Source organism: Scomber scombrus, chromosome 8 (genome assembly GCF_963691925.1).
Source record: "Scomber scombrus chromosome 8, fScoSco1.1, whole genome shotgun sequence".
Taxonomy (NCBI): Eukaryota; Metazoa; Chordata; class Actinopteri; order Scombriformes; family Scombridae; genus Scomber; species Scomber scombrus.
The window spans coordinates 853,763-868,848 of NC_084977.1; the positions used below are offsets into that span (position 1 = coordinate 853,763).

Below are 15,086 nucleotides of genomic sequence, written 5' to 3' on the forward strand. Positions count from 1 at the left end.
GTCCCACCAGTAAAAAGGCAACACGTACAGTAAGCAAAGTTTTAAGGAGTGGTACTAGTGTTGTAATCTTATAAACCCTTAAAAGATACATCATGGTAAAGTTGGCAATCATATCATATCCATACAGGGTCAGTAGTAGCTACACAGCTGATAATGGTATTTTAAAGCCATGGTATGTGATCAGTACAGTAGTATTTGTTTTGCCTTTTTCTCATCATTTAATTTCAGTAACAGTTCCACTTCATCGTTGGTCCAAGCAGAGACATCTCTGGTCTTCATTTTTGACATAGCTACTCTTCCTCCTTAGTCATTTCTTTAACTAAGGAACCAACTACAGGGTAGACAGTCTGCTTCTTGTTTCCACCAGCATGGACATGCCCAGTGAAACAGTGTTACAATGCTTGTTTGGACAGAGATTGTTTAAAATAGTAAATGCATACTAATAAGTAGAACATCAGAGGCAGAAAGCAACTTTCTGTGTTCTTGTCATTGTTGTTACAGTAGTTGTGCACAGAATGTGCGTACTGTGATAATGTGTGTCGGGGGAACAGTATAAAGTCAATTATAGTGGTTTAATTCATATGTCATTAATATGACTTAATTAGACCCGATACACTGTATTATACCCAATAATGACATGAGAAGCATTACTATTGTAACTGCAAGTTCTTTTTCTTTGAGAAACATTGGACATTAGTTTTGCCTGCTCATTGGCTAGTTGTTTGTTATTGATCAGATAATTAGATCTGTTGTTCTGGCTGCAGCTAAAGCAATCAATCAGCAATACATCGTACAATGTGATAATGTCTAAATGATGGAATGTTATGACAGCTGTGTTCTTTAGTCAGCATGTGGTTAACCACCGTACCTCTGATATATCACTATATATGGCAATTCCATAAATATTGTTTTTACTTTATATATTTTGAACCATGATTGTAGCATATTTCCAGGGATGGTAATGTTGTTCTGTCTGTCGGTCCAGACTGAACTATCTCTAACCTCAGCTTGACTGGTTCTTCAGAGGATGAATCCAACTGACTTTGGTAATCCTCTGAGTGTGAGGTTGACTTTTATCCACAATATATCGCCATGAAGTTTACATATAAATAAATATATATATATATATATTCAGTGTTCCCAGAAGATACATTATCACAACTCTGATGATGCTCTTGACTTTTTCTCTGTACGACCAATATCTTTATAGTCACATGCTGACAACTATTGTATGGATTTTAGAAGTACCATCAACTAGTCAAAATGTAATTTTGTCAAATATGGTTCATGAACAAATACTTTCAAAACTCCTGACTCAGCTTGTGTTTAGTAGTAATAAGCAAATGTATGCATGTTAACACACTTAACCTACACAGTGAATATTATGCCTGATAACATCACCATGCTAGTATCATAGTGAGCATGCTGGCTTGCACTATGGACCACGAGACTATTTGCTTTCAATGACTCAATGACTTTTCACATTTCAAAGAATATGCGCACCTGCTTAATATCACAAGTTGGATGAGCCATATTTTCTCTCAACTTAAACTACACAGGGTTCATATCATCAGTACCCAACATGGATTCTTCTGTATCAGAGGCCATTATGCCATTATGTTGTTATATTCACTGGTTATAGCATAGATTAGATGATGTAGTGAGTGATAGTGAGTTGCACAATGTGCTGTGAAGGTGTTTACAAGGATGGCATTTAAACATATACTGTAGAAATACATCAGCAACACAGACATACTCACACTGAGAAAGCAGTGAAGTTGGAACATAATTTGATGGGAGTATTAATTATTATGAATCATTATGAATTGATTTTATTTCAGCTTCAAATTTGACCACCTCTCATTTTGCCAAATGTTCTAGATTCTTTTATACTCAGTACCTACCACCAGGGGGTTGGCACCAGGGGTGACCAATCAAATTCACGCCATGCGCCTGACCTTACACCACGAGCAACAATTACACACACACACCAGAAATTGTATAGTGGTATTACCAGAAACAAAGGTGGATAATTGTGGATTGTCAAGATTGAAAAGGTTATTATTTAATTCCTAGATTGTCAGAATGTATGCATGCATGTAAAACAGTCAAATCTAACTGATATGTTATATGTCTAACTGAACCAAAAAAACCAACAAACATTTTAATTGATCACTTTCTTCTAGAGACAGGTGGGGGTCTTGTATATATATACTTGAGCCTTTTCTTTTTTCAATTAAGTCAGGACCTTGATGTTTTTAACTGTATTATTCATCCCATTTACACTAAGTGACACTAGTTTTACCTTGTGATGTGGCATTTAAATGACTAAATCCTGCATTGCATCCATAAACAAGACAACTTAGAACTACACAGGCTTGAACATCTGGACAACATGTATTAATCAAGGAAAATAAAGAAAAAACACTTGACTTCCAAGTTGGGGGGATTTGTCGCCACCCTGAGACTGCGTCTGCACTAATGTGCTTTCATTTTAAAATGAGGTTTTAAAACACTCTGTTCACACAAGCATGTCAGCATCTTTGTCTATACTACATGCCTCATATGACAGGGTAATGTGATGGAGCCCAACAACTGTCCTCATAAATGTACACACAAAGCTGGATTTTAGCATGTGGTAGTAAAATCTTTTATAAACAGTACCACTGCTACCCTCTCTGCTGACCCTTGACCTCTGACTCAGCCATATTAGAAGACAAGCACGTTTAATTGTAGGTCAACACTATTAATGTTCATTTTCATGATTTAAGTCCCTGTAAGTCTTTCCTCTGTGTGGCTGTTCTTCCTCCAGAGATGAAGATGAGCAATAATAGTTGTATCTTCTACAACTCAAATTAGATTTTTTTGCTGTAAGCATAATTATGTTGCAAGTGAGAACACATTTAGGTTATCATATAAAGGAAAAACAAAACAGTGTTTACAAGGGAAGTAAGTTGTTGGGTAACTGATGAATGAATGAACTGTGCTGAACAAAACCTCATAGTTGAGCGTGAAAGTTCATTTTTGACAGTTCAGCCAAATGATCTCAACTTACAGTCTGCTGCTGGTGAGACTGTAATGATGCACGTAACTAGCTCCAGCACTATTTTTATGCTCCTTGTGCATTTGTCCAATATAACTGGATCTGATGAGGAAAAGGTCTGGTTGTTGTAGGATTTCCCCCTTCAGTGTGATAAGGGAATCTACAGCTTTTTGTAGTCATAGAGAATCAATTTCAAAAAGAATTGTACATTTTTACCACATAGGTGACCTATTTACAATTAGGATGATTTCTCAAATATAGCATGAGTATTATTACCACTGCAGTGTATCTCAGTGTCAGACTAGTGATGCACCAATCATATATGGATATTGGGTCTGATACTGTCTCAAATAGCCGGATCAGGTTTTGTGAGATGGGACTGATCTCGGCTGATCTATCTAGAAAGGAAGACACACCGGTTGGGTTCATGGTGTTTTTCTCCTGCGGGAGCTGTGTGGGCTTGATAGACAGTACAAGGGGGCGGCTGTGGTTCAGGAAGTAGAGCTGTCGTCCACCAATTGGAAGATTGGCGGTTCGATTCCCGGCTCCTCCAGTCCACATGTTGTTGTGTCCTTGGGCAAGACACTTAACCCAAAATTTCTCCAGATGGCTGCACCAACGGTGTATGATTGGTTAGTTTCCTCCTGATGAGCAGGTTGGTACCCTGTGTGGTAACTCCTGTCATCAGTGTATGAATGTGTGTGAATGTGACATGTAGTGTAAAAGTGCTTTGAGTGGTCATAACAACTAGAAAACAGCTATATAAGTACAGTCTATTTACCATTAACATGGACACTAACTTATAATACTATGTAAAGTTGTTTTGCTGTGTAAACTCAATAAGGCAGACTGACTATTGTAGTTAATCTTACTAAGAGAAAACTGGTGCTGGTAGTGAACCTGCTGTGGTCAGTCATCACCAGCTCTCAGAGGGTTCATTTGACTCAATCCAGAAAGTCTTATATTGTTTACATTTTTTGTTTAGCAGCAAAACACACACTCACACTCTCTCTCTCACACACACATGCTCCATTCAGTGAGTGTGTCCTTATAGCTTTCAAAATAGTAACGTGTGGGTGTGTGTGTTATCCTATGTATATAATAAATGTTAGCAACCCCAGTCAGCTGTATATTTGCTGTTTTGAACACACTATTCATCCTGTGTACGAGTGACTTGAATCACTCACTCATGAATTCATGATTATATAATATGTATATATATATATTATAGAAAAGCAAAGTTAAGCCAGATGTTGCCTTACACATACTGTAAAAGAATGATTAAACATATGTCCGGTAGTTGTACTAGCTGGCTGGGATTTGGCCATATTGGCTATCCATAAATACATTATTGTGTAAACTCTGGTTCTAACTGAGGAAGTTGAGGTTTAAGTTGGTTTTCCTATAGATAACTGTGTGTGCATGTGTGTATATTTACATTTGTCTGTCTGTCTGTTATGTAGGATGAGTTCCATCCATTCATTGAGGCTCTGCTGCCCCAGGTCCGTGCCTTTGCCTACACATGGTTCAACCTCCAGGCCAGGAAAAGGAAGTACTTCAAAAAACACGAGAAAAGGATGACTAAAGAAGAAGAGAGAGCTGTCAAAGACGAACTGCTTGGGGAGAAGGCAGAGGTGGGTGGATAGCACACATAAATGTGTTACATGTGTTACAACTGAAGTTGTAGAAATTCTTAAAATGACATCTTCTCTGTCATTTAAAAAAGCACAATTGGTTAATATGCAAATATAGAGTTTGTTTAATAAGGTTAACTGTTAGATTTTAAAAGAGGACTACGTCATGTTCTCTATTCTCAATGTATGTGTACGGGAGGCTTCAGGCTTCCATGTAACATTTGTGTAAGCTGCAAATTGGACCACGAGCTAGTTGTAATGTCCCAGATGCTTGTATGTGAGGTTGAGCAGATGAATGTGATCATTCTGCACAGTGAGGCCCAAACATCACAGTCAAGTACTAATAAGCAAAACACATTTTTGAGTGGGGGGAGACTTTAACTTACTGTAATTAAACATGAATACATTTTATTTTACAACATATTAATATACTTTAAAGTTGTTTTGCTATGCTAGTATAGTACTTTAGTCACTAAATAAATTGACATACTTCTCTTTATAATAATATTGTGTTCCTAGGTGAAACAGAAGTGGGCTAGCCGTCTTTTAGCAAAGTTAAGAAAGGACATTAGACCTGAATGCAGAGAAGACTTTGTCCTGTCAGTCACTGGGAAGAAAGCTGCGTGTTGTGTCCTGTCCAACCCTGACCAGAAAGGCAAAATGAGACGCATAGACTGTCTACGACAAGCTGACAAGGTAAACTGACTTCTGCTTCATTGTGCCATACATGTTCTGTTTCAGTTGTTCTGTCCCAAAGTTATTTTTGCATCAGAAGCCAGGATAATGTGTAAATGTTGATGAATTGAGAGCCTACAACCAGGAGCAGATGTTCAACAACTATCCATTGTTTAGCTTATTTCTTTTGGCTTAAGAGAGGGTACGTTTTTCCTCACTTCAGATATACATTTGACTAGTGCAGTGCCTGTTTAAAATGTACCTGTTTGGAACAAGCTGTTTGCTTGTCCTCCAGTACTACTGCTTCAACTCATAAAGAAATGAATACTGTTGATGTGATGTGTGAACATGAAATATTATAACATTCTATTATACACAGATTTTAAGTACTGTAATAGTGAATCTTTTTTCAAAAATGGGCATCCTAAAATAAAGCAGATCGACATATTTGGATCTTACGTTGTTCATTTTATGTGGCTTCAGTTTGGATCATTTGAGCAGGTATATTTGTGCTTATATGAGACATAGTGGTTTTCAGGGGAAGAAAATGAAACAGAAACTAAGAGGGTCTGCCTCCACAGTAAATGATATGTTAACTGTTGGATGGTTGTTTATTTGTGCTTTAGAAACGTCCATCGGTTCGTTTGTGCGTTCACCTTTCTCCAACCCCCTCCATCCCCTCCAAGGTTCAAGGAGCCTTTCGCATTTCATTTCATGTCAACTTCAATTTCTATTTCAGTGTTAAATAAGTCTGCAGTTTTTTGTTTGGGAATCCAGAGCTACTGGGACTGTAACGTATATGTATGCTGAAAACTTCTTTTATTTAGGGATAGTGGTCAGGTGAAGCTATTAGTTTTAGGTTTACATACCTTTGAATGTTTGGTCTGATAATATACACACAAGATGACACACAGTGGTTTAAATGGCTATTATGGGTAAGTTTCCACACCTGTGACTTTTTTTGATTGTAATTAGTGTCTATGTATAAATAGATAATGAGAGACCCCTGCACATTTCATCAAGAGCTGCACTGACTTTGCTGGATACTGATCCATGGGGAAAGCAAAAGAAAAATTGAAAATGCCAATCAGTAGTGCTCAAACTCATTTTGGTCTCATCCGTCCATAGAACATTGTTCCAGTTGCCCTCTGGCTTATCCACTTAGTCTTGAGCAAACTGTAGACGGCAGTGATGTTCTTTTTGGAAAGTAGTTGCTTTCTCTTTGTGACTCTGTTACACACACCATACACACAATTGACGTTCAATGTTCTCCTGATGGTGGACTCATGAACATTCACTGTAGCCACTGCAATAAAGGCCTAGCTGTTAGCCTGGAGTCCCTTGTGACCTCCCAGACCATTACATTCGTTGCTTTTTGTGGGATCTTTGTTGTCCATCCACTCCTGGGGAGGGTAACACTGGGGTTGGATGTCTTCCATTTCGATAGTCGACTCGTGGAGTTCAAATTCTTTTTTTGTTTTGTAGTTTTTTCCAGCCTTATGAGTATCAGCAACTCTTCTTCTAAGGTCATAAGAAATCTCTTTTGTTCAACCCATGACACACTTCCACCAACTTGTGTTATGAAGCTCAGACTTTGATAGCGAAGACTCAGATTTATTTTAATAAATCAGAGCCTCCCAGACTCACACTTGATTGTCATCCCATTGATTGAACACCTGACTCTAACATTGGATCATTTTCCTCAATAAATAAACAAACAAGTCAAGATTTTCGACTCATTTGTTTAACTGATGTCTCTTTATCTAGTTTAACGACTTAGATGGAACTCTGATCCCATTTTAGCTCATATTTATGCAGAAATAGAGCAAATTCTAAAGGGGACACAAACTTTCAAGCAGCACTGTACAACTTCAGGTGAAATACAGGCTTCTCTGCAAAACATGGTGTGGCTGATTCAAAATGTATGATAAGGAGGAATTTGGAAAAAAAAGGGCTGCATGGTCTAGTTGCCAAAAAAAACCTGTTACTGAGCAGAGGACACAAAATAACCCATTTACAATGTGCTAAACAGCACCTAAAAAACTTCTGGAACAAAGTCATTTGGAGTGATGAGACCAAAACTGAACTTTATGGTGACAACCATTAAAGCTATATTTGGAAAGGAGTCAATAAGGCCTATATTGAAAAGTACACCATCCCTACTGTGAAGCATGGAGGTGGATCTCTACAGCGGCAGAGGGTATTTAGTCAAAATTGATGGCAAGAAGAATGCAGCATGTTATCATAAAATATTGGAGGACAATTTGCATTCATTAGCCCGGAAGCTGCGCATGGAACACACTTGGACTTTCCAACATGACAATGATGCAAAACACAAGGCCAAGTTGACTCATCAGTGGCTAAAGAAAGTGAAGGTTGGAGTGGCCGTCACAGTCTCCTGACCTCAATATCATTGTGCCACTTTGGGAGATCTCAAAAGTGCAGTTCATGTAAGACAACCCAAGAATTTATGGGACATGGAAACTTTTTGTGAAGAAGGATGGGCATCTTCACCACCTGACATCTACAGCTGTCACAAAAGACTGCAAGCCATCATTGATGCTAAAGAGGCAATACACACTATTCTGTGATGCCTTATAGTTTAATTTGAATCTCATTTAAAAAATGAAAGCAGTATGATTTGCCTCATCACTGAGACATACTGGTGTTGAACTGCCTGTAGGAAGAAGCACATGGGTAGGACATGTTTGTGTCTGTCTCTCAGACTCTGCGAAACCCTAAAGTTTCACTATAAATTTACTACTAATTTTAATTAAACATGCGCAGAATATTTCCTCCAGAGGATAACTGATATGGAAAAAGAATGAAAATATTTCTACAGCTACAAAAACCTTTTACACATGTACAAATTATGTCTGTATGCACAAAACTTTTTCATACACGCACAAAATATTTCTCCAGCTTCAAAACTTTATTGCACATTCATGAACCATTTCACAAGTGCAAACTATTAATAAACATTATTTGATTCCATAGATTGATCATTTACCTCATTCACAGGCTTTCTGTTTCAGAGAAAGCTTTCCACCGCTCTCTCTCCTCACTATAGAGAGCAATGTTAATATTTATATGAATTATTCATAGGCCATTCAGTATATCCTACAAGTGTTTGGGAATGCATGTGTGTGTCTAGGTCATTCACTGTCCCTCAGGTTGCGTGTTGATACATATTGGACAGTAAGATATGCCCTGTTTCCTTCTCCTTGGAGATCATTAAGCTCTTTGAAATCTGAAATGACAAAAATGAACTTGTGAAAGAAAATGTTCCTTATTTCACTGAATGTTTTACATTGTAGGAGGAAACAGCACTCTCTCTCTCTCTCTCTCTCTCTCTCTCTCTCTCTCTCTCTCTCTCTCTCTCTCTCTCTCTCTCTCTCTTTCTCTCTCTCTCTCTCTCTCTCTCTCTTTCGCTTGTGCTGCCGTGCTTGAAACAGCATTCACACATGAGGAAAGAACAACACAGATTTGTCATGTTCTCTGTAGTTACTGCTGCATTAGTTGAATGTAATGAATGGTTGAAAAGGAAAAATGCTGAGGAGAGGAAAAAAGCATAAACTAAGAGTGTTTTTACAGTCTCCACAGTAAATGACCTGAGTGTTTGATGGTTGTTTATTTGTGCTTCATAAAGTGACTGTCATGAAACAACCAGAAGGTGATGTATTTCTCTTCACAGGCTCTCTCTCTCTTACAGAAAACTTTCCACTTCTGTCTCCCCTCACCCCAAATTCAACACTGCACTTTCTTGGGTTCCCAGCAATACACAACAGTTATCAAGATATGCAAAGGACAAACATACAGAAAGACAACAATTATTTGCTTTATAGTTAGATTAATGCAGTGTCTGTTAAAAACTTGCCTGTTCAGAATGGGCTGATAGCTTGGCCTCCAGCTGCTACTTTACTGCATAGAAAAAATAACACAGTTGATGTGAGGTATGAATGAATATATACACATAACATGAAAGAAACTCACATTCTATTATACATGGATGATATAAATAACAGGCTAAGTACTCTAATAGTAAATACATCTTTTCTCATTTCAAGTCAAATTAGAGCTGCATTTAAAAATAAAATAATGCACATCCTAAAATAAAGTGGATCGATCATATTTCGATCACCTGCCTTCAGTTTGGATTTGAGTGTGTGTGTTTACTCCAAAGACTTGTGCTTTGTCTGTAGTGGCACTTGACAATCACTACAGTCTTGCAGCATATGAGACAAACTGGTTGTGAACTGCTCGTGGAAGTATTTGCTCCATTTTACGAGCTTAACTCCAGTCATTGTGTATTGGCCTCTGAGCTCTTCAGTACATGAACCTACGTTCAACCATGTACCTGAACACCTCTTATGTAGTCAGTTGCTGCTGATCTGCTAAATGTCCTGCTAACGCTACACTTTCTGTCTCAGGCTTAGAGTCCATTCCTGATTAAAAGCTCTGTTTTCGCTGTCTACTTTTCTCTCTTTAGAACACTTTCTTCTGAGTCTGCAGAGCCCTGAGGCTCCAACCTGCCCCTGCAAATAGCAGAGCAGCGCACTGATCTCTGCTGTATATAAACTTTATTAATATTAAACAATTTGTTTGTCAAAATTGCACCAAATTCAATACGACACTCCACTTTTTCCCCAACACTGCACATGCAAAGTGTGGAGTCTATTGGATGAATCGTTCAAGAGATACGTAAAGGACAAACATAAAGACAGGTGCAATGCAACACGTGCTGAACTGAAAGGAAACATGTTGGCTGTTTATCATCAATTCTTCCACAGTTAGCAGAATCTGTGTAAAAATGAATCCCATCACGTTTTATTTTAGTTTTGTCTTTCTTTAATACATGTGTGATGCGAGCCCGGGTCATATGCATGTATGAGGCAAATTACAATGAGCGACCGGGAGGGAACAGTATATATAGTAGTGCTGGCATGTCAGGTATTTCCCAAGAGGTAACCTAAACAGAATATGATCTAGGCATCTGGTAGTATTCAAAAGTATTTTTGTCCAATGTGTTATTATTTTCCAGTAATCTTAGAAACCCTGGTGTCAGACATTTCCACTTACTGAGTGTAGACCGTACTGTGTACCAAATATGGAAGACAGATATGAAAAGCATACTAACAATGAATTTTGTTAAAATGATTCTGTCATAAACATATTAAAGATTAAACTGGGGTACACTGTCTTAGATCTTTAATGCAATGAACAGTGTAGAGCTGCAATGATTACTTGATTAATCGTTAAGTTGCCAACTATTAAATTAATTGTCAACTAATTTATTAATTGAGAAATGAGTTATTACTTAGTTGCAGCCATATAAGAGTGGTGTTGGTTTTTTACAAAGTGAAAGTAGCTCAGCTTGCCTTCTCCATAGTTTCCAGACAGTTCCCAAATAAAAAGATGTGAAGGCATTTTCATGGAGAACACTATGGAGGAAAAACTACAAGAGATGGATAACAAAATTCCAAGTCCTGTTAGCCACAAAGGACAGATGAATTTGTAACTGTTTGGGCTAGCTGGGAAAATGGAGAAAATGTTCTAGGCAAAGGTATTCTTAACTTGACAGTCTGACAGCATGAACAGAGCAGTAGAACCTCCTGCTTTTTATTTATCTAGAGCATTTGATAAGATATGTAAAGTGTTACACTACATTTTCATCATGTTGGTATGATATATGTTTACAATTTGAGGCAACTTGGCTGATGATATGATGACTGATCAAATGTTCCCTAATGGCAAAGTATAAACAAATCTATGTTAAAGATGAATCCATATGTTTCTATCCTTATAATCAATGTATAAAATAAATACAGTACACATTCTATTTTCCTCTTCATTTTAACATTACTGCTACCTACATGACAGAAGTTTAGGACGTTTTGAAAAGCTTGTTTCATTTACTTCATCTCAGTTAATTTAACACTTAATTCCCTTTTTAAGCATCATTTTGCCAAAATAGATGACTTGAAACTATTAATTGAAGCAGTGTATTGTACACACAAAGGGACGTACCGGTATAGTGACTCCACATGGTATATTGTCAGACTAACCTTGACGAGAGTGAAGTTCATGTTGTTTTTAGGTAGTAATTATTGTGTTTGGTCTTTTCCAAGGTGTGGAGGTTAGACCTAGTGATGGTCATCCTGTTTAAAGGAATCCCATTGGAAAGCACAGATGGAGAGCGATTGGTGAAGGGTGGCCAGTGCTCCAATCCAGTCCTCTGTGTCCAGCCTCGACACATCTCTGTCTCCATCAAAGAGCTCGACCTCTACCTTGCTTACTATGTACAGGAGAGAGGTATGTACTAACACCTACATTCAAGGATCATTTTGGTCTTTTTCTATATTTTTCTGGGGGACCCCCTGACCCCCCTACAGGTTCAGACTGAGGTCCAACTACCATAATCTCTCAAAATATTGTGGGAAACACTGGACCACTGTGTTGTTGTTCTATTTGTGTGATATGGGATTCTTGCAATTTACTTTTATTTTATTGGCAATATGTAAATAATTATAATAATAATAATAATAATAATAATAATAATAATAATAAAAATGATAATAATAAAAATGATAATAATAAAAATGATAATAATAATACTAATAATAATGATAATAATAATAAAAATGATGATAATAATAATAATAATAATAATAAAAATGATAATAATAATAATCATCATAATAATAATAATAATAAAAATGATAATAATAATAATAAAAATGATAATAATAATAATAATGATAATAATAATAAAAATGATGATAATAATAATAATCATAATAATAATAATAAAAATGATGATAATAATAATCATAATAATCATAATAATAATAACAATGATGATAATAATAATAATAATAATAATAATAATAATAATAAAAATGATAATAATAATAATAATAATAATAATACATTTTATTGAAGGCGCCTTTCAGGGCACTCAAGGTCGCCTTACACAACACATAAACAACGATTAAAAGAACAAAAGGACATAGAAATGCATTAAAATCAGAAATAAAATCAGAAAACTGCAGGGTGGATGACAAATTAAAGTGAATATGAAAGTTTGAAGAGGTGGGTTTTTAGATGGGATTTGAAGACGGATAATGAGTTGATGTTCCTGATGTCGGGGGGGAGGGAGTTCCAGAGGTGGGGGGCAGAGCGGCTGAAGGCTCTGGACTCCATGGTGGACAGACGGGCAGAGGGCACAGTGAGGCTGATGGAAGAGGCTGATCTGAGTGCCGGGGAGGGAGTGTTGATGTGGAGGAGGTCAGAGAGGTATGGGGGTTCTGAGTTCTGGACCAGTTGGAGCTTATGGATGGACTTGTGGGGGAGACCGAAGAGGACGGAGTTACAATAGCCTAGGCGGGATGTGACTAGAGTGTGGACCAGGATGGCAGCGCTGTTGGAAGTGAGGGACGGACGGAGGCGGTTAATATTGCGAAGATGAAAGTAGGCCGACCGGGTAACATTATTAATGTGAGTCTGGAATGACAAAGAGCTGTCAAGGACGACACCCAGGCTCTTAACCTGAGTGGAAGGGGAAACAGAGGAGTTGTCAATGGGGATGGTCAAACTGGGAGTGTTAGTGAGAGAGGATTTAGAACTAGGGATATTGACTTTTCTGCCGATATCTGATATTCCTATATTCCCCAACTCTTAATTTCCGATACCGATATCACCCGATACCGATATCACCCGATACCGATATTTGCAGGCTTTTTAAACCAAAACTATTATGTAACATCATAACATATCTCCTACTGTTGAATTAACAATGGATGCATACATAAATTCAACATGGCTTTCCAAATGTAAACACAAAATAACAGAACAACTTCAATTTAAGTCATGGAAAAAGTGCCAATATGGCACTGCCATATTTATTATTCTGCTTTGCAGTAATTACAAATTATAAATGTACTATCTGTAGGACACACTTGAAAATAGTTCCAAACCACAGACATAAGCCCCGTTTCTGGAGGCGGGACTTTTATAGGAACGTCCTCTCACTCAGTCCTCTCAGCTGTTGTGTGTCCAGCAGAGTAGGACCCAGATAAGACCCAGATAGGACCCAGATAGGACCCATATAGGACCCAGATAGGACCCAGATAGGACCCAGATAGGACCCAGATAGGACCCACCGGACTCTGGCGGTGACATCACAGAGGCGACTCGCTGAAAACATAACAGAGAAAATGACAAATGTTTGTGTGTTCGAAATCGGACGAAGGTTATTGAAGTTGTTGGGATCAGAACCAGGTTTCTTCAGAATAGGTGATACAGCCACAGATTTGAGAGATGATGGAACAGAGCCAGAGGTTAGCGAGGAGTGAATGAGGGCATTTATCAGGGGCAACAGAGATGGAAGGCATGCAGTGACTAAAGAGGTCGGCAGTGGGTCGAGCTGGCAGGTGGATGTTTTAGATTTCAGGATGAGGTCAGAAATTACAATAGGAGAGGGGGGTTGGAAGCTTGAGAATGGTTGAAAGAGGGGGGCATGAGAAGCCAGAGGAGACAGATTGGAGGATGAGTGAGGGGTCAGTTGCTGGTGGATCTTGCTTATTTTTTCATTAAAAAATGTCATTAGGGAGGTACAGTGTTCTGTGGAGCAGAAATGAGGGGGAAAAGAGTCCAGGGGGCGTAGTGTTTTGTTCAGCACTGAGAATAGGGCTCTGGTAATCAAAATAATTAAAATAACTTTATCATAATATATATGAGATAGAGTGAATGTTACCGTGAGTGTGAGCCTTACCCGTTTACATCCTTTATTTTACCTGGAAAGAGCATTGAGGAGGAGTCCTCATTTACAATGGTGTCGAGAAACATTTACAGCAACACAAAAAAACACAAAACAAGAAAAAATATATTAGGAAAATAAAACAATGAATGAATACAGTTAAACAGTCAAGATACAGTGTAGCAAGAAGAGCACCAGTAACTTCCTCACGGCTAAAGGAAGACATGATGTTTGGTGGAGGAGTGTTATCTTTCAGTTCAGCTTGTGGTTCGGGGTTACAATCCAAGTAATACACACCATGTTCAAAAAGATGTCCAGCAGCAACAAAGTGATCATTAAAAGCACTTTACGGTCAGTTAAAATACTGTGTCCATTGTCAATATGAGTTGGAAAGGAGCTGTTATTTCTCAATACTGATTTGACAACTTTCCAAAATGTACTTGGATGATGACAGGAGCTGGTAAAGGAGTGTAAGTAGTAGTCAGACTTAGCTTTTCTTAGTGCAGCAGTACAGCGATTCCTAAATAGTCTGAACAGAAGCCAGTGAGACAGGCTTTTAAACCGTCTAGCTTGAGCCCAAGCTGAGACTATGCTGACGCCTTTAGCAGGAGGTGGAAGGTTGGGCTATCACACTGGGGTAGTTTAAATGAATGTTTCTAGATGATGTAATAATAGATTGAAATGTTTTTTTAAACGGTTAGAATGATGGATGGTAGTGAAGAAATAACTTCATCATACTTTGAGTTAACATGAGCATCATACTTTGATATTGAATTTCTGTATTTATTTGTGATTATATGTAATTTCTACATCTTTCAAACAAAGATTTTTATCACATTAGGAAAACCGTGTGTGTGTGTGTGTGTGTGTGTGTGTGTGTGTGTGTGTGTGTAAACAGTGTGAGTATTGATGTGGGATCCATGTTATTTTTAGCTTTACTGCCTCTCAGACCAGATGGAAGACCTAGATCTGATTT

General features: G+C 37.8%; 1 protein-coding gene across 7 annotated transcripts in view; it reads left to right on the forward strand.

Moving 5' to 3' along the window:
- Positions 1-15,086, forward strand: part of nfic (nuclear factor I/C) — a 69,483-nt gene that overhangs the window by 15,366 nt on the left and 39,031 nt on the right. For all 7 annotated transcript variants that reach the window (XM_062423656.1, XM_062423657.1, XM_062423658.1 and 4 more), the window contains exons 2-4: positions 4,507-4,677; positions 5,197-5,373; positions 11,481-11,664. In XM_062423656.1, coding sequence (XP_062279640.1) covers positions 4,507-4,677; positions 5,197-5,373; positions 11,481-11,664 — 532 coding nt within the window. The remainder of the gene's footprint in view (positions 1-4,506; positions 4,678-5,196; positions 5,374-11,480; positions 11,665-15,086) is intronic.